This window comes from Hippichthys cyanospilos, chromosome 19, assembly GCF_059441005.1.
Source record: "Hippichthys cyanospilos isolate Australia breed blue-spotted pipefish chromosome 19, RoL_Hcya_1.0, whole genome shotgun sequence".
NCBI classification, from domain to species: domain Eukaryota; kingdom Metazoa; phylum Chordata; class Actinopteri; order Syngnathiformes; family Syngnathidae; genus Hippichthys; species Hippichthys cyanospilos.
The window spans coordinates 1,698,604-1,725,636 of record NC_142387.1 but is presented as its reverse complement, the minus strand read 5'-3'; the positions used below and the strand labels follow the sequence as shown (position 1 = coordinate 1,725,636).

Sequence of the window (27,033 nt, the reverse complement as noted above, 5' to 3'; positions counted from 1 at the left end):
ATGAATATGTTGCAGAAAATCCAAAAAGTGAAGGTTTTTTTTTTTTTTTTTTTTAATGTTGAACCCGAAATGTCCTCCAACTCTAGAATGACCCATATATACACATAGTACATACAGTGTTAGCGCTGTCATCCATCCATCCATTTTAAATAGCCACTTATACTCACCAAGGTCACTGGTGTGATGGCTGGGATAGGCACAGCCATCTTTGAGCAGTGTGCAAGAGACACCCTGAACTGGTTGCCAGGCTATTGCATGGCACACAGAGACAAACAACCATTTACACACACAAACACACCCAAGGGTAATTTGGAATGTCCAATAGCCCTATCTTGCATGTTTTGGAGATTGTGGGAGGAAACCGGAGTGCCCGAGGAAAACCTACACGGGCACGGGGTCGAAAGCAAACCAGGGACCATAGAACTGGACTCGCTAACCACTCTGCCACTGTGCATCCTATTAGAAGACGAAGAAGGATCCTCATATGGAGTAATGAGAACCTCTGAAAGGAGTTAGCCACTGTTTGCATAGACCATTTACAGCGCATCATCTCAGTAAGTTGTGTTTGACAGAGATTGGTTTTACATTTCACAGCAAAATTTGTTCTGGTGGACTTTGCTTTCATTTCATTTGCATGTATATCACTATAAACAGTTTTAGTGATACTGTATAACCATTTTCCAAACAAGGTGGTATTATGGCCGTAGAGACAGAAGATAATGTGTAAATGCCAGGGCTAGGCAAGTGGCAATATAATTATGTGGCTTTTTTTCTCCCAATAACGGGTTACCAACATTATTAGTTCATTCATGCAGCTAAGCCTGAACACGGTAGAGTTAAGTATGTTTAAAAGCATTACTTCATAGTTGAAACTAATTTACTGTATTTAATATAACTCCTCACCTAATTCAGAGGGAATTTGATGACACAATGCATGATGTTGTTGTCGTTATCATTATACTAATCCTGTGTTTTCTTTAATTTTTTGAAATACATTTCCAACAATTTCGGTCAATGCATTACAACAAAGAATGAAAAAAGGAAAGTCAATTATCCATACATTTGAGGTGTCGTGCCTCAGCGTGGTCTTTACATCCTGGGATAAGAGACAGCTGGGTGTCCAAGGATAATGAGTGGAATGTCTTCCTAAGCGGATTACTGAGGTCGTTAACGCGCATCGTCACTACCTTGTACTGCATGGTCTAACAAAACTAGAACTTGCTCCAGTGACCAGTGAAGAGGAAGGCAATATTGATCCACTCACATTTAACATCCCAAGATGATGTACAAACATTGGTGGAAGGGGCACGTTGGACACTTTGCACCTGCTGCACAGAGGAGATTCCTTTCTTGGTTTATTGGACTTTGCATGCAGGCATGAAGACACGACCTGCTGGGATTGGGAATGTCAACGCAGATTGGATGGGCTCGCTGCCCCCCAAACTCACTATTATGCCACTCAAACAGCTTGCAGTTCCTGGTGAGTAAACTTCTGAATGCATCTTGGATTTCCGTTGGTGCATAGTGAAAACCTGTGAGAATTCCCTGCAACAATACTAAGACATATGTTTTTCATTTGCATATATATATATATATATATATATATATATATATATATATATATATATATATATATATATATATATATATATATATATACACACGCACACACACACAAACACACACACACACAAACTTAAGGAGTCACGACACCGCTGTGAGGAGTGGCCTGGGATGCAATGCACAGTCTGGGTTTCATTTAATGAAAGAATTTGATTGCAAGTACTGTATACACTTAATATAAATAACTGGCAGGTAGCAATGTCTCTATAAATACTGCATGTAGGTAAATGTCAGGAAAATCACAGGTATCATAATTTTCACACAGGAGTTTGTGTGATTAAAGGGGTGGCCAGAGAATGGCAAGGAGTGGCCATGGTCACCACTGGCCACCATTTGGCCGCACCCCTGCATTGTCAATTGATGAAAAAAAAAATTCTTTAATGCCAAACGTTTTTCACATTTCTCAAACAAATAATTTGCAATTAAATGTGCATGAATTTTGACATAAGTCCTTTACAGGTTAGGTGGGGCACTATGCAGACACAAAAAATCTATTTTGTAATTTTAGATCAGAAAAAGGAAATAGTCATGCATTTTCATCTATTTGGGACTGAAGGCGTGTCCAGAATTTTGACTAGTACTGTAAATGTTAATTAGCTGTTATTTTACAATTACGTATTTAACATGCAGTAATGCAGCTTCAGGTAGATAATTTCGCTTTAATTTCAACAATGCATACACCAAAAATCTCTTTTGTAATTATTGATCAGCAGTTTTGGGTGTAATGCATTACAAAAGTGATGTAATTATTGTAATGCATTCGTTTTTGTAGTTACGTGGTAGTGTAATACATTACACAAAAAAATAGTAATATTGTACTCGTTACAAATGAGAGGAACGCAGTGCATTACAATGCGTTTTTAGCCTGAAAGTGGTGTGCCCCCCCCCCCAAAGGAGTGGAGAAAAGTCTGTACACAAGATGGAGAGACACCCTTTACTTTCAGTTCATCAGAGATAACGACAAGAATGCCATGGCTATCTCTGTCATCTTAGCCATATGTTTTTTTTCTTTGCCCTGAGCTGAAGGGCTGTTGGACTGACTATTTTTCCATTATGTCCACTGTCCTTGGAGTAAATCTGCAGGCTTGCCCGCTGACTGCCATTTTTTGGGATTCCTGATGCGACATGTACACTAAGTTCTATACAAAAGTATATTATTGCATATACATCCTTACTGGCAAGACGGTCCTTACTGCTGCAATGGAAATTGCTAAATATCCTTCCCCATCCCAGTGGCTTAGAGACACCATGTTTTTCTTAAAACTGGAGAAAATCAAGTATACATTGAAAGAATGTACGTAAAGGAACAAAACAAAGGCGAAGAAGAGTTAAACGATAAACTAAACTTGTCACGCGGAAGGAGAGGCTACACGCGAGCGGACGCCGACCGTAGCCCGAAGTCAAGCCCCCGTGCGTGAACATGAATTTTAATATAAACATTGAAATTGTGAAATGCACTAACTGTTTTTGCCTACAGCATAAAAAAATGCATCAACATGCTGTGAAGCTAATAGGGGGATTAAAATACAAGACGAAATGATGTATACTGTTTTCATGCTTAAGCCAACCTTTCACTGGGTGTGTAATGAGTTACATTTAGAATGGCAAATCCATATTTTCAGTTATGATGATGAGTGTAATAAAAAAAGTAATGCAATAGTAGTGTAATGCATTACATGTCAAATACAGTAATAGTGTAATGTAACTTATTATTGAAGGAATACATACAGTATTTTTCAAATCCAATATATCAATAAAATAGTGTGTACATGGAACTGTGTTATTCTAATAAAGATTGAGACGACATAATATCAGTATACAGCAGATATGGTCTTGGCTCAGGAGAAATAAAGACAAGTCGTCACCTCCAAAAGGAACAGATAGCATCCCCCGACACAACATTCCACCAGGAGCAAAAGGCTAGCTGTGGCCCTCAAGAGAAGATATCATTCAGGGTTGATGGTGCTCAGACTTCCTCCCACTTCAAAGAATGGCCGGCAGAACAAAGACTTTTGAAGACACCTTACACCAAGGGATGCAAACAGACCCTTACACACACACACACACACACACACACACACACACACACACACACACACACACACACACACACACACACACACACACACACCTGCATTCCACAGTGGGACTACATGCCCCAAAAGGGTATAAGAACTGAATGTGGAAGGTGAAATGTTGCCATTTTCTGCTCCGACCTGTGGGAGGACTGGCCCAAGGCCTCGTGTACTTTCCCACTCTGTCTGGATTAAATATATTGTTTCACTATGTTGTGGTATGGGCGATCTTTCAACAAAAACGAACACACTAGGAACTAGTTTAAGGCAAAAAGCTTTTTCTAGATTCCTTCATTACTTTGAAATTACAGTAAGAATTGTATAATGCATTACAGTCTTGCCCAACACCATTGATCAGTAATCTCCCATGATGACAGCTTTGCACATCTTGCTATTTTTTCACTCAACTTCATGATGTTGATAATGCTTTATGACCGAGAGTCAGGGAGGCATCCGAACCAGATGTCCCAGCAACCTGAACTGTCTCCTCTCAATGCGGAGGAACAGCTGCTCGACACTATCTGGGGATGACCGAGCCTATCTCTAAGGGAGAGCACGGACACCCTGCAGAGGACTCTCATTTCATCCACTTGTACCGCTATCTTGTATTCCAGCGACATTCGAACCGGAACCAGTCAGAATGGGTGTAACAATGCCGTTCTAATTGACGCTTTCTTGCATGGACTCTCCTGCCATCTGAAAGACGAATTAGTTTCCCATGAGCTTCCCACCGCCCTGGATGGCGTAATCAGTTTAGCAACATTCGGCTGCAGCATTGACGGCGCGAGCAACAAAGAGAGGCACCGCGTAGGTGGGCAGCTTCTTCGGAGGTGGCGGGTTACCGTCGACCGGCTACGCCAGCTCAAGGATCACCTGCCAGACAGTCCCCCGTCCTATGCACCTGTCAGGCAACCACCGGCAAAAGATTCAGTTCCATATCCTGGACCAGCCAAACATTCCAAATGATCCTGGGAATCTCCTTGCTGAAATGCCACAGCCCCCACATTAACTGGGAGACAGGAAACATCCTCAGCTGGGGCCCGTCCAGTCACCTCACTTGCCTCCAACAAGCATCGGTCCCAGGACCCTGTGCAGTCTCATCCCCTCAGCCAGACATCTGGAGTGTTCCGCCAGAGTATCATGACCTTCGCCCTGTGTTCAGCAAGATCCGAGCCACTTCCCTTCCCCCGCATCACCCATATTACTGTGCAATTGACCTACTGCCAGGAACGACGCCCCCAAAAGGCCATTTATATTCATTGTCTCGTCCGGAGTGCAAGGCAATGGAAACCTACCTCAATGACTCATTAGCAGTCATTGGCAGTCATTAGAACTTCTGGCAGTCAAGATGGCTTTGGAGGAGTGGCCACACTGGCTTGAAGGTACCCAGGTCCCTTTCTTGGTGTGGACCGATCATAAGAACATTGAGTACATCTGATCGGCTAAGACGCTGAATTCACGCCAAGGTCGTTGGGAATTGTTCTCCACCCGGTTTCTGCTTTACCCTCTCCTACACGGATCCCGGAACACGAAGCCTGATGCCCGCTCAAGGCAGTTCGAGCATGACTACAGCCTGAGCAAGGAGCCTGAGCCGATCCTGCCCCCACCATGCATTCTCGGAATGTTAACTTGAGAGGTTGAGGAGAGGGTAAAGGCTGCAGTCAGAGGGCAACCCATCCCCAGCGGCTGTATGGCTAACTGCTTGTTGGTCTCTGACGCCCTTCATTCCGAAGTTCTCCAGTGCACACACTCTTCGAAGCTGACCTGTCATCCAGGAGTCCAGCGAACGGTGGATGTCCTGAAAAGGTTTTGGTGGGCTACATTGGAAAAGAATGTGTGGGAGTTCATCAAAGCCTGCCCTGTCTGCAGCTAACACAAACCTACTCATCAGCCCCCCTGCTGGCCTGCAATTCTCATTCTCCTTCTGGAAGAAGTTCTGACGCTGCATCAGGGCAACAGCTGACATTCTCCGCAGCCGACGTAGCAAGTGGGTCAGAAGATCTGGCTGTCAACCAAGAACTTACCCCTCCACGTAGCCGCCAACAAGCAGGCGCCCCGCTTCATTGGTCCCTTCCCAATTCAGAGGATTTTAGGTCCTGTAGCAGTGCGCCTCACGCTTCCCTGCTCAATGTGGGTCCACCTGACCTTCCACGTCTCCGGGCCAAGCCGCTTGTTGACAGTCCCCTGGTTCCGGTGGCTCCGCCTCCCCCACCTCCCCAGTTCATTGATGGAGGCCCAGTATACAGGCTCCAGCGGCTGCTTCGTTCCCATCATCGAGGCAGAGGCTTTCAGTACCTGGTTGACTGGGAAGGGTATGGCCCAGAGGAGCGGTCATGGAACCCTGCTCACCAAGTTGTGGACCCCAACTTGATCGCGGACTTTCACCCTCACCCAGATCAGCCGTCCGGGTCATCGGGGCGTCATGGCACGCAATTTTATCCTAAAACTGGGGAGGAGAAGTTCTATTGAAGTATTTAGAGCTTAGATAAGTAAAATCATGGCTCTATGCAGAAGAGGGCGCTCGTCTGAAAGAAAAAATCAAAAGCTGCAGCTTTTCTGCTCACAGGGTTGAGCAGACTTTGGATGAGTATGAAATAGGATTTGTTATATGTATGAAGTAGGATTTTTTTTTATGTATTAGTCATATGGTCTATCAGATGAGAGTGAAATAGAGCATGCCTACTCACTTTGAAGTTACAATATTGTAAGATTTAGAGTATTTTTCATTAAAAATGAATACATTACATTATTATAAATGTAATTACCTAATTACTAAATTTAATGACCAGCTGTTTTTGCCTCATGATACCGCTCCAAGCTGAGCCCAGCTGAGCCCCATGGGTGCAGGTCAAAAAGCAAAGTTTGCATTTCTTGACCTCATAATGTCATAATGTGTTTAAGGGCATTTGGATCTGAAGTTGCCCCCCCCCCCCCCCCCCTTTTTTTTTTCAGAAATAGCAATTTGTTCTGGAGAAATTCACATAAATAACTACAGCAAACGGTAACATAATATGTACTCACATTCTTCTCCCGCCACAAATTACATACATTTGAACCATTGCGTCTTTAGATTGTGAAAGTCTTCTTTTGCGATTTCATACTCCAAATTCTTATCATCTGACTCCGCCACTGGTCTTGTTTCTTGCACTCATCTGTCCATCACTTCACGCTCTTCTTCTGCTTTCCTCCAGGGTCTCACGACTCATTCACCTACTGGGTGGATGTGCATGCACCCGTTGGTCCTGATCAAAGGGTCTATGTAAAGTATCTGGCCACCATGTTCAGTGTTTTAGCCAAGAAGGTCATGGTGAAGTGGTCCATGACCCAGGTACACATTCTGGATTTCAGACTAGATTCCAATGTAAGCGGGTGTCACACTTTTGCTCTGTTATATTTCTGCAGAACCTGACGTTTAAAGAGCAACTGGATGCAGGTATTCGCTACTTTGATCTCAGGGTCTCTTCGAAACCAGGCGAGTCAGGGCTTGAGATCTACTTCATTCATGGTCTGTTTGGACATAAGGTGGGCGAAGGAAAAACACTATACAGTATGTAATGTAGGAGACAAGTGTCAAATTCAAGGCCAGGGGGCCAGATATGGCCTGCCACATCAATTTTTTTTTGTGGCCCACAAAATGCTATTTATGACTTAAATTTTCTGACTAAAATACCAAACTTGCAAAATTTAACAGGCAATGCAACAAGCATTTTTGTTACCATTCCCCCTTTTGAATAGTTTTTTGTTGTTGTTTTTTTAATTGCCCTCTGATTTAAAGTCTAGGTAAATGTTTGAAGATAATACTGTACTTTAAAACATTTTGACTTTAAAAAAATTTGACTTTGACCCACTTATAACGGCCCTGCGAAAGAAACTATAACCACAATGCACAATTATTTTCATTATTGTTCATCCCAAAGATGTTTCATAGGGTTGAGATCAGAGTTCTGTCTGCGCCAGTTAGTTATTTTTTTAATGTTATGTTCTACGTTGTGGCAATCATTTAGTCTAATCTCGATTGATGGTATTTTTACATAGTTTTGCTCGTATATAAAAAGCTCAGTTTCATGGCTGACGTGAGATCACGCTTTTTCATAGTACTTTTAATTTATTGTGCAGTATGAGTGACATGTATTCCCCTGCTGTATAAGGTGAGAGATGGCCTCATGGAAATCAACTCCTTCTTGTGCAACCACAGCAAAGAGGTGAAGTTTGCATTTTTATATAAATCACCAGCTTCAAAAATGAATCATAGTTAGTTATGTGACGTCATCAGATCAACTAATTGATGTTTGAGACAGGTAATTTTCTTGGATTTCAACCACTACTATGCAATGGGGTTGGCGCACCATGAATACCTCATCCAGATGCTTCAGGAAGTGTTTGGCACTAAACTCTGTAAAAACTGTGAAGTGGAGACCATCACTCTTAACTATCTCTGGAAAAACAAATCCCAGGTAAGGGTCTCAATACATATACGTGAGACACACATGCACACACACGCACACACACACACACACACACACACACACACACACACACACACACACACACACACACACACACACAAAATACACTTTGTTCTCCCTCTCTCAGGATATTTTCAAACTTCTTCATCTGGTCCGCTAGTGTTTTTTCTAAGCTGTTCCGCCTTTATGAGTGCAGAATTGTGACATCGTTAGTTACGTGGGAGCTGAAAGAATGCAACCTGACCATTCAGACTGAAGTTTCACATCAAAAAATCTGATATATATATATAAGATTTAGTACCACATATCCAAGTGGCCTGGGTCGCATATGAAAAAATCATATATGTGCCATTCGCACTGCCATCAAAAGATCAGATACAGGTTGGATAGAGGCAAAGAAATCGGAATTGCATCACTTGAGGTTGCAGTGTGAAAATAGCGCTTTTGGAAGTGACTTCCACAGTGCCACCCAAAATGTATAATGAGGAATATGTATTCTGCACATTGTAGTGACTAATCCTGACACTTTTAGCCACTCGCTTGACTGCGGGATGGGTCTTGTTTTTTGATGTGTTGTGGTGGAATGATGAACGAATGATGAGGTCTGACCGATGATGACTGTTGGGAAATGGTTTCCATCTATTGGCACTATGAATTGTGGACATGATAATCTAGGCTGGAATGAGTGAATGTCTAAAGCATAGAGAAATTATGTGAAGCGGTAAAAATGTTACACCTACCCATACACCTGGCTGCCCAAATACCTGTATCTCAATATGCTGCTAACTGCTTCCTCAAAACTACTCCACCAGCCTATACTGCCACCGAGTGACCACTTAACCAGACAAACCAAAATTAAAGAATGGAGCTTATACACTGGCCCCTAATTTTAATTGTGTGACAATTAAACCAAGAAAAACAAAACGGAGCCTTGACAGTCCCAGCCTCATTAGTTATCTTCTGAGTCTGACACTGCAGACACAATAATCCATGTTTTTGTCCAAAAATTCAAACTGCTTCCTTGTTAAGGAAATCATATATTAGGTTGTTGTCATTATGTGTTTATTTCTTGTCTAGAATAGCATGCATTGCTATCTATCTATGCAGTCCTAATTCATCTCGCTCCAGTTCTTAGATAAAGCTGTTGACACAGTAAAGTGTGAACTGAAACCACTGTTTTTATGTCTTGTAATATGCAATGCTTTGCTGAATGAATAAAATGCAGGCGGCGAAGGCTGGGCTTCGACGGCTTTGGCGAACATGAGAGTGAGAGTTTTCATTATGGAGGTCTCTTTCTCTTGGCACTGAGATGTACAGTGTATTCACTCGGGTGTTCCCAGTACTACAACTACTACTACCCTAGCATGAGAAGGGCTCTGTATAACAGGGCCCCGTATTATCTTTTTTTTTTTTTTTTTTTTAATAAAAAGGAAATTTGTTCTTTAACATCACTCACTATTAAAAAACACACTTCCGATAAAATGACAAAACAAGACATCGTTTTTATTTGCGAAATGTATTCATTAGAGTAACTTGAAATCTTAAACTTAATTGCTTTTTGAAGCAATTATCAGCGAAACAGCTACATTACTTTGTCAAAGCAAGTAGGGTAATCAGTACAGTAACTAAGTTACCATTACCACACTCCTTGCCTGTGATTAAGATGAAAGCTTTAAATATGCTGTCACTCCACAGGTAATTGTTTTCTACCATCATCCATCAGCTCAGTGTGTCCCTGTCATGTGGCCTGGCCACAAGATCCCTGCACCATGGGCAAACACCACTGAACCCAGCAAGCTCATTCAGGTAAGTTTAAAATATTGCAGATAAGTTACACTATTGTTTGGGTAGTGAATTCCCTATTTGAAAAAGACATTTCTTAATAATATCCAACCAGTCATCAGCTAGTTATTGACATCATTAAAATACTCTTTACAAACAGCAAACAAAGTCTCATTTCATCTTTTAACAACAAACATATAAAAGTTATGTGTGGCATTCCACCCTTTTCCGACTGAGGACCATGATCTCAGATTTGAAGGTGCTGATCTTCATCCCAGCCGCTTTACACTCGGCTGTGAACTGCTCCAGTGAGAGTTGGAGGTCACGGCCTGAAGAAGCCAACAGCACCACATCATCTGCAAAAAGCAAAGATGCAATGCTGAGGCTCCCAAACCGGACACCCTCAACGCTTCGGCTGCGTCTAGATATTCTGTCCATAAAGGTAATGAACAGAATCGGTGACAAAGGGCAGCCTTGGTGAAGTCCAACCCTCACTGGAAACGAATTCGACTTACTGCCGGAAATGCGGACCACGCTCTGACATCGGTCATACAGGGACCGAACAGCCCGTATCAGGGCATCCGGTACCCCATACTCCCGAAGCACCCCCTACAGAGATCCCCGAGGGACACGGTCGAATATCTTCTCCAAGTCCACAAAGCACATGTAAACTGGTTGGGCGAACTCCCATGGCCCTCGAGGACCCTGCCAAGGGTGTAGAGCTGATCCACTGTTCCACGGCCAGGATGAAAACCACACTACTCCTCCTGAATCTGAGATTCGACTTCCTGGCGGACCCTCCTCTCCAGCACCCCTGAATAGACCTTACCGGGGAGGCTGAGGAGTGTGATTCCTCTGTAGTTGAAACACACCCTCCGGTCCCCCTAATTATAAAGGGGGACCACCACCCCAGTCTACCAATCCAGGGGCACTGTCCCCGATGTCCACGCGATGCTGAAGAGGCGTGTCAGCCAAGACAGCCCTTCAGCAGCCAGAGCCTTCAGGAACTCCAGGCGGATCTCATCCACCCCCGGGGCCTTGCCACCAAGGAGTTTTTTGACCACCTCAGTGACCTCAGCCCCAGAGATGGGAGAGTGCACCTTGGGGCCCGAAGGCTCTGCTTCCTCAGAGGAAGACGTGTCGGTGGGATTGAGGAGTTCTTCGAAGTATTATGCCCACCGGTTCACAACGTCTCGAGTTGAGGTCAGCAATGCCCCATCTCCACTGTACACAGTGTCAATGGTGCACTGCTTCCCCCCTCTGAGAAGCTGGATGGTGGACCAGAATTTCTTCGAAGCCGTCCGGAAGTCGCTTTCCATGGCCTCACCGAATTTCTCCCACACCCGTTTTTGCCTTGGCGACCGCTGAAGCCGCACTCCACTTGGCCAGCCAGTACCTGTCAGCTGCCCCTGGAGTCCCACAGGCCAAAAAGGCCCGATAGGACTCCTTCTTCAGCTTGACGGCATCCCTCAACGCTGGTGTCCACCAGCGGGTTCGGGAATTGCCACCACGGCAGGCACCGACCACCTTACGGCCACTACTCCGATCAGCCGCCTCGACGGTGGAGGCGCGAAACAATGGTCCACTCGGACTCAATGTCCCCCACCTCCCCTGGGACGTGGGACAAATTCTGCTGGAGGTGGGAGTTGAAACTCCTTCTGACAGGGGACTCTGCCAGATGTTCGCAGCAGATCCTCAAATACGTTTGGGCCTGCCAGGTCTGGCCAGCATCCTCCCCCACCATCTGAGCCAACACGCCACCAGGTGGTGATCAGTTGACTGCTCCACCCCTCTCTTCACCCAAGTGTTCAAAACATGGGGGCGTAAATCCGATGATACAACCACAAAGTCGATCATCGAACTGCGGCCTAGGGTGTCCCAGTGCCAAGTGCACATATGGACACTCCTATGTTGGAACATGGTGTTCATTATGGACAATCCGTGACAAACACAGAAGTCCAATAACAAAGCACCACTCGGGTTCAGATTGGGGGGGCGTTCCTCCCAAACACACCCCTTCAGGTCTCACTGTCATTGCCCACGTGAGCATTGAAGTCCCCCAGCAGAATGAGGGAGTCCCCAAAGGGGAGCGCTCTCCAGCACACCTTCCAAGGACTCCAAAAAGGGTGGGTACTCTGAACTGCTGTTTGGCCCATAGGCACAAACAACAGTCAGGAGCCGCCCACCCCCACCCGAAGGCGGAGGAAGGCTACCCTCTCGTCCACTGGGGTAAACCCCAATGTACAGACGGTGAGCTGGGGGGCAACAAGAATGCCCACACCAGCTCTGCACCTCTCACCACGGGCAACTCCAGAGTGGAAGAGAGTCCAACCCCTCCAGAGAGGACTGGTGCCAGAGCCCAAGCTGTGTGTGGAGGCGAGTTCAACTATATCTAGTCAGAACATCTCGGCCTTGCACACCAGCTCAGTCTCCTTCCCTGCCAGAGAGGTGACATTCCATGTCCCAAGAGCTAGCATCTGTAGCCGGGGATCGGTGCGCCAAGGTCCTCGCCTTTGGCTGCCGCCCAGCTCTCTTTGCACCCGACCCCTATGGCCCCTTCCACAGGTAGCGAGCCCATGTGAGGGGGGACCCACGTCGTCTCTTCCGGCTGAGACCGGCCGGGCCCCATGGGTGCAGGCCCGGCCACCAGGCGATCGCCAACGAGCCCCACCTCCAGGCCTGGCTCTAGAGGGGGGCCCCGGTGACCCGTGTCTGGGCGAGGAAAACGTGAGAATATTTATTTTCCTCATCATATGGGGTCTTCTGAGCCGTGTTTAGTCTGGAACCTCATCTAGGACCTGTTTGTCATGGGTGACACTACCAGGGGCATAAAGCCCCCTACAACTGAGCTCCTAGGATCACTGGAACACGTGATCCACTACACCACAACAAGGTGACGGCTCACGGAGGGGGAATAAGAGACTTAAAGATTCAAAAAGCTTCTTTAAAATAATAATACACTAACTATAATACTACTATACTCATTACTACTATACTCCTGCATTGCAGAGTTGCAAAACCCACACATTCGTCATCGTGCTTGCCTAACTTGCCTTGAGTCCCACAATTAGTAGCAGGCTGCACCATTATATCAGTGATTATTTGGTGTCAGCTAGGGTTGCCACCCATCTCGTAAGATACGGAATCGTCCTTTGTTGAATCGTCCTTTGGACGCAATTTGTTTCGTATTCCGTAATCTCTATGTCAAAGAGTATTGAACAGCATCTTTTCTATGCATACAAACATGTTTACTACCACTGGGACTGGATGACTTTGTCAGTAATTTTGTTAAAACTGCACTATATGACCTTTATAATGTGAATGAGACATCTAATGCACAATTATCTTGTTTGAAGATTGTTTTATCTTTTTATTTGTATTTTTTTGTCTTACTTCCTTAAAGGAGTAAAACTGACTTTGTAATGTGAGCCAGAAAACAAACAAACCAACATGTCTTTGTTCTTTAATTCGTTGTTATGCCTGAGTGATGTTTGTTGGAAGGGGGGGGGGGGGGGGGGGGGGGGTCTCTCAAGCATTAGGAGACAGAGACAAGAAAGAAACTCCTTATTGAGAAAAGAAACCTTAGAAGGTTCAAGCCTCAGTGTTTAGCCACCCTTTGCTTTGAGGGAATCAGTGTATTGTGTTTATGATTTGCATTTAACAAAGGTAAGCAAAGTTTTTTTTTCTGCCCAGTTCCTAGAAACCACGCTGAAGCAAAGAACAAAGCAGGGGACATTCCATGTGTCCCAGGCCATCCTCACACCCCGGGTCAACACTGTGGCAAGGGGACTTGTTTGGGGGCTACGGAATTACTTGGTAGAAAGGTAAGAACTGGACTTTACGCCCATATGATCGGCTTGATCTCGATATTTGCTACTTTATGCAAAATCAGTGATCAGCTATAATGTCATAATTTGCGGAATTTATCAGTCGTATTATTGATGGATTCCACTACTTAGAAGTTGTATATAATAAGTTGTATTTTGAGTTCCAACACTATGCCTTTTATTTGCACTATGCTGACAGTTAATGTTATTAAGAGATATTTTTTTTTTCTGTAGAATGAATTATGTTTAATTGCAATATTCTTACAATATATATAAAATATTCTTACTGTATTCCCTCTGAACTTCGCACTTCACATTTTGCAGCTTCAGTGCTTCGCGTTTCATTTTCAAAAATATTTCGACTGTCTTACATTGATAATATCGTACTTACGACACTCTATGTCACTGCTTTACAGCAGCGCCTACCTGATGTACTGCAATAACATTTGGACGCTCACTTTAATGTGGAGTCTGAACAAGTTAACAGTCCAATAATATTCATGTTCAGGCGCAAATAAAGGCACTTTTTGCTAAACCACTGCTTGTCATTCTACATCACCAAGATCATGGCATTATATGAAAGACTTTTGGCCCAAAACTATGGCGTTATATTTGTGCCACAATTACGAGCGCGCAAAAAAAAAAAAATGAGCGGAGAAAATCAAACTGAGCGAGCGAAAACAGATTTTGAGCGCAAGAAACTATTGAGCTCGTAATGATAAGAGTTTGAGCGTGCACCGATGGAGTTTGAACACAGAAAAAAAATTGTTCGCTCAAAATTTCTTTTTGCTCGCTCAGGATAGAACTCTCTCGCTCAACATCTCGCTCTCGCTCGCGATACTCCTCCCTCCCTCGCTCAACAAGAGTGCGTCAACACGGACTTGGGCTGGGGAATTACTTTTAATATTATTATTATTACTGTATTGTATAATTTGACAGAAATACCTTGTTAGTTTTTGTACTTTAATAATATAAGCCCACCTCCTCCCGCCCACGTCGATGTGACGCACTCTCGTTTGCTCGTTCCGGGTGAACACAACAAGCAATCTCATTAGATACCAAGCTGTCAATCAATGTGCTTTTACAAGCTCTGATTGGCTGGTTTTGTGGCACAAACGTAACGTGTGAGCAGAACTGAGCGAGCGCAGAGGACGACTCGAGCGAGCGAGGGCTCGATGGTGAGCAAACACGATGTTGAGCGAGGGAGGGAGGAGTATCGCGAACGAGAGCGAGATGTTGAGCGAGAGAATGCTATTGCGAGCGAGGAAAAAGGAATTTTGAGCCAGAAAGTTCTTTTCAATAACTTTTTTTCGGCGCTCAAAATCTGTTTTCGCTCGCTCAGTTTTATTTTCAACGCTCAATTTTTTTTTTCCGCGCGCTCGTAATTGTGGCACAAATATAACGCCATACAAAACAAATTGACAATATCAACAACCCATCTTCACAATTCTTACGGACAGTGCACCTAAGGAGACGGTAAGTGACAAATCTGTGCAGAGACATACGTCCAGGGGGTGGGAGGCTGTGAGCAGATGTATGCAGACGCTTGAGGCGCTGCGCAGACGAAGTAAGTTTTGCATGAGGAAGCGGTGTGTAAGCTCCAGTTTGGTCAACGTGCAACGGCCACTAACCCGAGGTCAACTTCAGCTCTGGAGAGAGAATTGCAAGTCTCTTGACTACAGTCAGGGAACGGGAACAAGAAGGAACAACACAGGCTAAGCCTGGTGCTTCCAAAAACCTTCTATTGCAGGGCATTATTGTTCAGTATGGTGGCAGCGTTGGGGCTCAGGGTTGTGGAGACTCAGGAAGAGTTAGCAGCTTCTTGCCATGCTCTGTTATACTGTATGTTGTGTGTTGTAAAAAAAAAAAAAAAAAAAAAAAAATTCTGCCCCAAAAGAGACTCATGCCTGTTCAGCCCAAATACTATGGTTAAGAGAACACTGGGCATTGGGAAGAGAGGAAGGCAAGGTTTTATTAAAACATTTTATACACTTTATGTACGTACAGCGTTTGTCAGGGGGCTTCACAAAATTCATATATAGCTGAGGGTTTACTGTCTCCATCAACTGCAAAAAATGAAGGAACACTGTGTTGTAATTTAGGTAGTTAGTTGTTGCATCCATTATTTTGCCCTCAAGTTTTTTGTTTTTGTTTTACCTGACTGACTTTCACTTAATTTCTGGTCAGTTCTTGAATGACTCCGAGAGGTAACGAATGTTATTAGATGTGCATGTCTGTCAGTTTTGGGAATGGCAAAAATAGGATGTTGAGACATTGAAAGATGTAAGTTTTTTATGATTGGACAGAATTTGGCGACAGTACTGCCTCCGAGCGGCTTGACATACTTGTAAATGAATCAAATATTTACAATATGTGAATTCGTGCAACTGCGAATTTTATTTTCAATAAACAAAGCATGTGCGTGTGCAGAATTTTTTACACCCAAAGGTGGGGAGAATATGTGGGTTCAAGCAGCCCTGGTTATGCGTAATCAGGGCCTAAAATGTGAGCTTGAGTCATATGTACAACAGAGGGCAGTATAGCACACTAATACAAACGTTCCAATTCTAAATGGCACACCATGAGACGCTTGTACAGTCGAGAAACCCTTCATCTTATCCTATACTTATGGATGTTTTTAATCGGTTCATAAACTTATGGAGGTTTCATGTTCTGTTGGGTTTTGGTTGTGAGTTTATTTTGGGGGGTTCTGGTCTTTTCGGTTTGCGTAGTTCTTTTTTCAGCTCCTCTCGTGTCACCCCGCGTTAGTCTGATTTGGTCCACCTGCCTGCGTTTATTGCCCCTTGTGTGTCCACCAATCTGCTTCCCTTGCCTATTGTTTTCTGCCCAGCTGTTGCGTCAGAGTAATTAATGTGTGTGTGTGTGTGTGTGTGTGTGGGGGGGGGGGGGGGCGTGCGTGTGTATGTAAGCCCGTTTTTTGTTACAGCTAGGTGACGGATCATAGTCGATGTCATCAGTCTTGTGTCACCAGTTCCATGCCACCTGTGTCTCCCCATGTCAACATGCCCGCTTGTTTTTTTTCCGTGTTACTTGCATCCCTGTAATTTGGGAGGTTTTGCCATGCGTTTTTTTTCCGCTTTTGCTCCTGTCTGCCCTTTAATTAATAAATATGGACTATCACACCCACTTCCTGCTCCTGAGCCTCTTGCACCTGGGTCCATCCGATCGCCATCACGTCGGTATTTCTTCCCACCACGCCGTCACATGACAGGAGTTTCTTCTGATAAAGATGCTTTCTTGAGTATGGAGTAATTTGCACTCAAGTTCATTGACATGCAATGATTCTTAAAAGTAAATGCTTGATAATAACGAAAACAAGTTGGCGCAAATACACTCCTTACGTTCACATTTGTAAGGAAAAGCATGAAAACCATGAACGGATGCTCTGGTGGGTCAAGCGTTCTAATTTGGCACCTCTGAGGAAACAGGACTGTTTATCGCCTTTAAACACGTTGACTTCCTGGTTTTGTTCTTGCAGCCAAATATTTGAGATATAAGGGTGTCTGACATGCAGCTATCAAGGATTGTATGTGTATATGTCTGTTCAAGGAGTAGATTTTTACAACAAATTTTCATTCATCAACACCATATTTTCTAATTGAATTCCTCATTTTCTTTGAACCAGAAACCTTCCAACCATCATGTCCTGGGTGCAGGTCCAGAAGCCGGGATCAGGCGGGGTCAACATAATTACCTCTGACTTTGTGGAACTCACTGACTTTGCCAACATTGTTATCAAACTCAATAACTTACTGTTGTCTGAGCAAGAGCACGAAGCAAGATCGACAGCAAAAAGACCACACTAGGTCCGCTGCCATATGGTAACTTTTTTCTGTGGTTGTTGTAATGGTTAGTGAAATACATTATTCGGGGGTTTATTATTTATTCACTTGTGAATTCACCCACTTGCTGCTTTTGTGTTCAGGCTTAAGTTCTGTCTTGATCTGAGCGGGTGGGGAAAGTCCATCTCTCATGGCACACATATCTCAAATTTTTAAGAAACTACTGCACCCCCCAAAAAAAACAACCAGAGACAGAAGATGTGACAGATGAGGTGGTAATTATTAGGCCCACACCATCAACCTTGCAACTTGTTTGGTTGGGTTTTAGAAGCTTCCCTAAAGCCATTAAAGAATATCAACCTCAGCCTGACAACAGGTAAAAAAGAAGGAATTGGGGAAACTTGCAAAATTTTGCAAAACATTCTTTTCAACTTTATTGTCTCTATTTAATGAGATTTTGCAAGTGTGATGTACAGTATAATGTGGCCTGTGTTTGTATTATGGATAGGCATAAAATTGAAACAGAATTCAAAGCGGTATTTAAAAAAAATAAAAGTGTTAATCATAGACATCCCGATGTCAACTTTTGTGTATGCTCAAATGGCAGCCTATTAAAAAAAAAAATCATAGTCTTACTGGTTTACACTCTAAATTGCTTGCCTGTCTGCAGGCTAAAGTTGGAGTGTACCATGGAAGTAAAAAAGACTTGTGGGTTTGCTATGGTTAAACAAGACCTGCATGCAACTATACCTTTAGGGAACAAATGTGGAGTTATGTTTACCACAATGCATATAAATCACATACAACATGGTCAGCGTAGGTTATTTAGGTCATTCATATATAGGGGGAATATAGACAAGGTTTACTTAAATATTTTACTCCAACATTGGGCAGATGGCAATAAAAGAGTCTGCATGTGTATATTTTTGTAAGTGTGTTGTTGACTGTGATTATCTATGACTGCACATGTAGTGGCAAGTGTCTTCATTCTGTGGTCTGAGCAGGGAAATAGAATAGAATGCCTTTATTGGCATTATAATGCGAGTATACAATGAAATTGTAGAGGGGAAGGGATTTGAGGAATTTTGAAAGGAAGGAAGAAGAAAAAAAATATTTTTCCTCCCTCAATGGAGAGAACAGATAGTTCCAAACACTTTCATATCAACCCTGCCAATTCATATCGCTTCAAATGCAGCTGAACACAGTTATTAGAAGTCACCAGCACAAGTACTTTAATTGTGGAGTAATACCACATTCCACAGCAGTCAAGTGACAGTGTAAAAGGAGCAGCTCTGAGTGATGGAAAACATTCTTCTGTTGTTTACACTGGTCCTTGCACATTCATTTCCGCCCTCCCTCTGGACAGTAACCACCAATTTCCCATGCTAAAAGAAAACAAAAAAACACAAGCATCAAGTTTTTGTGCTGTGCAATTGAAATATAGTGAGCACTACAAAGTTGAGCACAAAGCCACGTAATTTCAAAGCAATAAAGAATGGAATTCAAAATACAGTAGTCTAGGTTCAAATTTCTCCATCATAAAACATTTCACTTCCCAGGAATCGCTTTGTCACCCTTTTACATTGCTTACTTCATAAAATATTCGGACAACTTACTATCTAGTTGCATATCCTTAAAATCCAACAATTTCTCACTCTTTGAAGATGCCTGACCCACACTGACAAAAATCTTGGGAGATGTCATCTGTGTTTGTTTACTGGTGTTTTGCTGGAATTTATATTTGTAAACAGCTTGACTTTTGTAAATATTTCAACAAAATACATCACAATTATGTTTAATATAGCAGCTGCTTTGTAAAATAAATTGTTTGATATTTTTGTGACTTCACTCTTTCCTTTCGCACAGTAAGTGCTATTTATGATCCAATGGTTATCAGTAGGTGGAATACTGGTTAGCACGTCTGCCTCACAGTTCAAAGGTTCCAGGTTCAGTTCCGGCTCGACTTGGTCTTCTAGTGTGGAGTTCGCATGTTCTCCTCGTGTTCACTTGGGTCTTCTTCCGGCACTCTGGTCTCCTCTCACATTCCTTTCCATGCAGGTGTATTGGACACTCCAAATTGCCCCTTAGGTGTGATTGTGAGTGTGAGTGGTTGTTGGTCTCTGTGTGCCCTGCATTTTTGCATTTCATTGAGAATATTGTCACACAAGTGCTGTAAATGTGTGTGTGTTGAAATAAAAACAAACAAGTACCAACTTGGAAGGACATCTGTTGTGTCAAGCCACCATGTTTAACATGACTATACAAACAAAAGGTTGCGCAAACTGCACATACCACCAATTCTTTTGTGCCAACTGATGTCACATCCATTACATATGGATTTGTTCGCATGGTTACTGCAGTGTTTGAACAGCTGAGGCAACAAACAAGAGTCTTCCTAGTAAGGATTTTGTGAAACCGGTGTTGACGCAGCACCAGAAAGGTTTTTTAGCCTATCTATGTAAAAATTTTTAAGCATATTACATTGTATTATTGTTTAAAGCAGGGGTGTCAAACTCATTCTTATCGAGGGCCACGTTGCAGTTACAGTTTCTGTCAGAAAGCCGGTATGACTGTGATAAAATACATTTTGGGTGTATTTGTCACACTTCCTACTAGTTTTTAAATCAGAGAGAGGGTGAAGGCAAAAAGTGCTTGCTTTTTCCCCAAAACAATTTCAAATTGACTTACAAATGTGATATTTTGAAAGGAAACATGAATTGGAATGGGCTTTTCGCGGGCCGGGTGAGATGAGGTGGCGGGCCGGATCTGGCCCCCGGGCCTTGAGTTTGACACCTGTGGTTTAAAGAGACAGTGTTTAAAATGTATACCGTTTTTCATTACGGACAGCAGGAGGTGCTGCAGGTGCTACATTTACCATTGTCCTTAGCTATAACAAACATAGCCGCCTCCAGAGAAGTGCCAGCCCCCATGTAATGGTTTCGTGCTGTGTTTTCTGCTCTTAAGTTGGGCCTCTTGTGTTTTCTGCTTTTAAGTTGGGCTTTTTGTTTTCAGCTTTTAATTTGTGCTTTTTGTTTAGGCTGAGTTCACAGTCCACCACAAAGGCTTTATAACCGGCCGGCGCAGGAGAGCCTGTGGCCGGGTTATTCTGTTATGAGTAACCCGGAAACCCGCAGCCACACTTGGAAATGGATAGTCAATTATAGTTTATTAACTGAAAGCGCACACCAGGCACGGAAACAAAAACAGTCCCAAAAGGTAAGGTATCAAATCAAAGTCGCAAAGGACAAACCCAAAGTGTCTCGACAAAGAAGAACACAGGATGAGAAAGCAGGAGATATGGCGAGGGTGCTTGGAGCGTGGTGAAGCAACAACCCGGCAACAGCTGCGCTGGCCGGTTATATCATATACTCTTATACTCATATACTCTACTTTTAGGCATGTACTGTATGCTTTGGTGTTAAAATGCTGCATTGTTACAGTCGTTGACGGGGTAAAGTTTTTCTCGGGATTTGTTTGAGGTCTCAGTACATTTTTTTAAGATTATACTTATCAGTTTCAGCCCACAAGTACGCATCTTCACTTAAGCTGCAGCCTAAACACATTCTGTCATGACTTCAGAGGATTGTCGTTGTCTGGAATGACTCATGTTGTTTTCTGAGTCATCCTTTACGTGTGCCAAATAAAGCACTGGAGCTAAGACAAAGATCTAGATAAATGAAGTCTAGACATGACAAGACATGCTTAAAACTTTTCAGATGGTGTTCATAGCTTCAGAAAAGATGCAAAAGCTTTACCTGAAAAAAAAAAAAAACATTAATGAAATGGTTCCTCACTAGTCATTACATGTTAAATCTCTTGAGGATCCTCTTCTCGCTCTGTTTTTACATTGTTATATAGTTGACCTAGTCAAGTGAATTACCGTTTTTTTTTGTATTGTAAAAATAAATTTGCTCAGTGCAATTAATGATTTTTACATTGACTGAACCAAACACCTCTTTATAAAATATAAATGTAGTAAAATTGGAGGTAATGCCAAGCAAACTTCTTGTCTTACATTCTTTTTAGCACATTGATGCATACATTAGATTGTGTTGTTCACAATTTTCAGTTTTTATACGATACGATTTTCACTAAACAAACCAATGTCTGATTCCCTCCAAATGTGTTCAATTAAGAAATTACTGAAATACAAATCGGATTCGGCTGAAGTTGGGAAATTGTGTAAAATGTAAATAAAAACAAAAGTCAACGATTTGAAAATTCTTCTCAACTCATATTCAATTGAATACACAACAAAGACAACATATTTAAGTTCAAACTGATAAACTTCATTGTTTTTTTGCCAAATACAGTAATAATTAACTTAGAATTTCATGGCTGCAACACATTCAATAGAAGTGGGAAAACTGCTTCCTTTTTGGTCTGGAGGACACGACGTCAAGTGTTTTCCAAAAACAATTAGAAATGTGGACTCATCAGACCACAAAACACTTTTGTGTGCATGAGTCTATTTTACATGAACTTGGGCGCAGAAAACCCGGCAGCATTGTTCATAAACGGCTTTTGCTTTGCATAGTAGAATTTTAACCTGCACTTACTGATGTAGTGACGACCTGTGTTTACTGACAATGGTTTTCTCAAATTTTCCTGACCCCATTTGTTAATATCCTTTACGGACTCATGTCAGTATTTAAGGCAATGCCCTCTGAGGGATCGAAGGTCACGGTCATTCAGTCTTGGTTTCACCAGATTCTCTTAACCTTTTGATGATATTATGGACTGTAGATGGTGAAATTCCTAAATTCCTTGCAATTTTGCTTTGAGAAATGTTGTTCTTAAACTGTTGAAGTATTTTCTCACGCAGTTGTGGACAAAGTGGTGAACCTTGTCCCATCCTTGCTTGTGAATGACTGAGCATGTTTGGGGAGGCTCTTTTCATAACCAATCATGTTCCCAATTAGCCTGATCACATGTCGAATGTTCCAAATAGGGGTTTGATGAGCTTTGCTCAGATTTCTCAGTATTTTTTGCCACCTTTCCAACTTCTACTGGACCTGTTGCAGCCATAAAATTCAAAGTTAATTATTATTCGGCAAAAAAACTAGCAAGTTTGTCAGTTTGTACATTAAATATGTTGTCTTTGTAGTGTATTCAATTGAATATGAGTTGAGAAGGATTTTCAAATTGTTGTATTTTGTTTAATAAACTAAACAATAAACTAAACAATCTGCAGGGCAGATGCTGGTTATGTTTAAGATTTTGCCATTTCTTATACACACAACAGGAGAAAATGCCCACGCAAAATTCTTACTTCAGTTGTTGGAGATTGTTACAATTCTGTTTTCACCTATTATTGCACTCTCAACTCTTTCTAGGCTGAAGTAATTGATTGAGCATCATTTAGGAGCTTTCAAACAATTGTTTCCTGATGTAAATATTATACCCAAACAACATTACCTGCTACAGCTTCCCTCCCAAATTAAAGCACTAGGTCCAAGTGGGAGGTATATGTGTATGCACTTTGAGTCAAAGCATTGCTTTTTCAAGCAGTGGGCTGTAAAAAGTAGTTTTAAGAATATTTGTAAATTTCTAGTGAAGCACAATCAACTGTATGAATGCAGTCAGAATGTACAAGAGAAACATCCTATTTTTTGTAATGAAATAGGTCCAGTATCTGAGGTGAAATATGTTCACTATGTTGAAGGAAAGATAAAACAATTCTTAGAAAGAGAGCACGTTGAAATTGTAGCGTCTGCCTAGTGGATTGTAATGGAAATAAACATAAATGTGGAAAATCTTTGGTTATCCATAATGTTTTCAACAATACTCCAGAGTTTGCACTTGTGACAAACATCTTTATTATAAATGAATCAGTGTATAGTTTTGAATGCCAACCTTTCTCTATTTTTGGAGAATTTGATGGAAAGAAGAGTACTGTATTTGTCTTACGAGGTATAGATTCCACACATTGCACAAGCTAATGTTTTTGTGAACATTGAGAAATGTGTAGATTTGACCCCATATTATTAAGTTAACTTTAATAAAGCCATGTACATTCCAGTAAAGTATAACCTCAATGACGTGGTTGCATGTCAATCATAGGTCTTTTGACCTGAACATTCAATAAAGTTGTGTTATCTCAATTCAAGATCGGTCTGTTTATTGAAACAACATCATTTACCATACAACCCAAACCTTAAAAACATAAAAGCTCCATGACTAGTAAGAAAAGGCTTAATTTATCTAAAATGTTTCTCAAAAAAAAGAACATTGCAAGATTTTCTCACCTAATAAGATATTCAAGATGCACTGTTTTGAAACAAGATATTTCCATCTTTGCATATAAACTCATTATATCTAAAATTAAGCAGAGAAGCATAATTTGACTAGAAATTAGACTGTTGTTCTTGGCAAGATTTTTATTTTTTCCAGTGCGGTAATGAATTGAATTGAAATGAATTGAAAATGTGTGACGTGTAATGAAAAGGTCGGTGTCAGGGATCAGCAAGGTTGGGACTAATTCCAGCAGGAATCGTGGACCCATGTGCAGGGAAGTTTCGAGCCTGGGGAGTGCATTATGTAAGCCATTTTAATAATCAAAAAAGGAATAAAAGAACAGGATGCACAAAAAAACTGCTCAACTACAAAATATTGAAAGGCGGGTAACAAGACAAAAAGAAGCAGGGTATGACTAGATAAGAGACAATGATCCAACAAAAAGAGAAAAAAAACTGGAAACTAAATATACTGTACACTCAACACTAATCAGGTAACACAAAACAGCTGGACAGGAACAAGAGGCAGGTGGACACAATTACACTAACAAGAACACTTACAAGGACAGACCTGAGGGGAACTGAAACATGAACTTAGAGCTTGAAGAAAACCCCACAAATATCCTTTATTCGAGTCCTCAAACTCACTGACCTAGCCAGACCTGCCACGTGGCACTGTGCATGTTAACAACGGCCGCGAACCTGTTAAGATTAGATTGAGACCCAGTGCAAGCACCAAATCTCTACCCAATAAGTTGACTAGATAAACCCTAAACAATAAAAAAATGTGTTTTAGAGTGACATGAAGTAGAGTGTCAGTTACCGTTAGTAATTTTGTGAACCTGTCCTCCACTGAACTCCCCCCAGTGCCAGATGAACACATAAGACGGCCAGCCATTTGACAGTTAGGCAGATTGGACTCTTCAACAGAATGTGTAGCTTCTGAGTCAAAAAATAATGTGATATCCTTTCCCAAATGTCCAAAACAATTAACAAAAAAAATGAAGGCCTCTGAAAAACATTTAAAATCGATGTCCATTAATAGCAATTTTCATTTTAATTTGTGGATTGTTGATGCGATGTGTGTCACTTACCTTTTCAAATGCTGGAGGTTGAAATTCTGTCTCCGTCGACCGCGCCTCCTCTTCTCCCGCTAGCCCTCAGTCAGACTGGAACTGTTGGGTAGACTCCTGGCTCTGCTGGGGTAAACCACACCCTGGGGACCCTGCGTTACCAGTTTAGTGACCTTTGAGGGCAGTTCTTGACCCAGTTTCCATTTTTCCACAGATGTAACGGCCTTTCCCTTGTTGTGTGAAATGTACTCATCCATGACACATTCCACGGCCTTTTTTGGACTAGCTGGGTTTAGTCTCCATCTTCCTAGGCTGTCGATGAGTGCAGGTGTGGAAACAAACAGAGGTTGAAGACACCTCCAGTGTGGATGGAAGGCAGGCAAGTCACTCAAACATTTTGTTGGAAGAATGGTGCGTGATGGCCCTTGAGGTTCACATATGTGTGGTCTCAGTGTCGACTGCTGTGGTGTCATGAGGACATGTGGTGGCTGTGGTGACCTCATCGATGATGTTGGAACCTCGGGCAGAGGAAAAGGAGGTGAGCAGTCGAGGAGCGGGTCCCTCGTGCCTGTAGGACAAGGGCAAAGACAGTGACCAGCCTTGTGTTCCATGTCATTAGATTCATTTTCATCATCAACTTTCTTTTTCCCTTCTATAGTCATTTTGAAGATCGTCCACTTTCTTTTTTCCTTCTACAGTCAACTTAGATGTTAAACCGTTGCCATGGCTTGTCAAAACAACATTGGGCTACTTTTTCCCTCAAACACAAACATTCCATGTGACATTGTATTTCTTTTAAATCTGACATTTTCAAGTTTTCTCAATTTTCAATTCAATTTCTCTTTTTTTTCTCTTTTTCTCAATTCTGTTACTTGGTATCAAACAAAAAATAAAACCCCTTTAGAAACCCAAACTTAGACAGACTTTTAAACTCTCTCCAGATTTTGCACCATATTTCTTCACCATGTCGTCAACATTTGGCCCTTCGGGAGGTAGCCTTTTTGCTGTCCCATTTTAGAAGTATGCCTTCCATAAGAAAATCAGCAGTCAGTTGTGTCTTTCTCAAAAGAAATCAACAACCTGAACCAAATAAGACACAGACATAACTTTGTTTGAAGGCACAAAGAAAAAAGCAGCTGATCAACCACCCACACTGCAAAAATCACATCATTTTACAGCGCGGTAACTGAATCATGTAAGAGTTGTTAATAAGCAGATCCCTGATGTCACGCTTGACATCCGAAGACCAACTCATTTTTAGGGTTTCCCGGGAAAAAAAACCTTACCCCAGCCTGAAGTGGATGACAACACTCAGTGGTTGTTCAAAAATTTAGAACATACATACATGTATACATTTTCCTTTTTTCTAATTCAATTATAACAATATCAATAAAAATTTTAATTTAAATAAAATTGAACACTGTACATCTCACCAAATCTTTGTAAGAATGTTGAGTTGGCTGGATAGACGCGAAGTCAAGGGGATCAACTCGAGGAGTCGGTCCTTTCGTCTCTTGAGCTTTTGTTGAGGTCGAGGGGAGTCTAAATTAGACCCTAGAGGCCACCCACCAACGACTGGAGGTTCACCCGACGGATCTTCAGCTATCCCACTTCTGACACAATGGTTGTGGAATTTTTAGAATTTAATCAGAAAAAATAAAAATCTGGAATTCAAATTGTGTTGTATTTTGGTTTCCTTTATTTGAAGCTTCAAAGACATGAGTCTTAAGAGAAGAGTCAGGTGTTCTCTAAGAGTGTGAAGGGACATGTAAAAGTGAAGATTTGTATTCACCCATTGGGTGTGAACGCCTACAAGATGAAAACGAGACCTAAACACACAAGAGAAACAGTTTTCTGTTCAATATGGTTAACAGTCAGCGGTGTGGAGTAAATTTACAACCCAAAGGGAGGCAAAACCATGAAGAGGGAAAGTTGGTGTCCTGAACTCGCTAACCTATCTGGGTCAGCTTACCCTAGCTGCACAAATATTTCACATGCATGGTTTAGTGAAATTGGCTTTGTTAAAACAATGTCAGATGGTCAGTGAATAACAATGTTAAACTAATATAGGTTAAATACTAATTTTACATCACAGTAGGTATTCTGAACTGCTGTTTGGGTTAGGGATAGGGTTATGGAGGCGAGACC

At 42.2% G+C, this 27,033-nt stretch overlaps 1 protein-coding gene, 1 long non-coding RNA gene and 1 pseudogene across 2 annotated transcripts; 2 read left to right on the top strand and 1 right to left on the bottom strand.

The window, feature by feature from the left end:
• Positions 1 to 1,188: 1,188 nt before the first annotated feature.
• plcxd2 (phosphatidylinositol-specific phospholipase C, X domain containing 2) lies at positions 1,189 to 18,147 on the top strand. The gene is made up of 8 exons (XM_088402347.1): positions 1,189 to 1,480; positions 6,890 to 7,026; positions 7,101 to 7,220; positions 7,847 to 7,900; positions 7,997 to 8,152; positions 9,860 to 9,970; positions 13,640 to 13,770; positions 17,420 to 18,147. The coding sequence occupies exons 1-8, from the start codon at positions 1,378 to 1,380 to the stop codon at positions 17,598 to 17,600; spliced, it is 993 nt and encodes a 330-aa protein (XP_088258473.1). The 5' UTR covers positions 1,189 to 1,377; the 3' UTR covers positions 17,601 to 18,147.
• Positions 18,075 to 26,341, bottom strand: LOC148407604 (uncharacterized). The gene is made up of 3 exons (XR_015863681.1): positions 24,907 to 26,341; positions 24,636 to 24,823; positions 18,075 to 18,961 (listed from the first exon to the last, which is right to left on the bottom strand). It is a non-coding gene; the product is annotated as an uncharacterized LOC148407604 (long non-coding RNA).
• LOC148407605 (uncharacterized) lies at positions 22,764 to 23,607 on the top strand (annotated as a pseudogene).
• Positions 26,342 to 27,033: the final 692 nt, after the last annotated feature.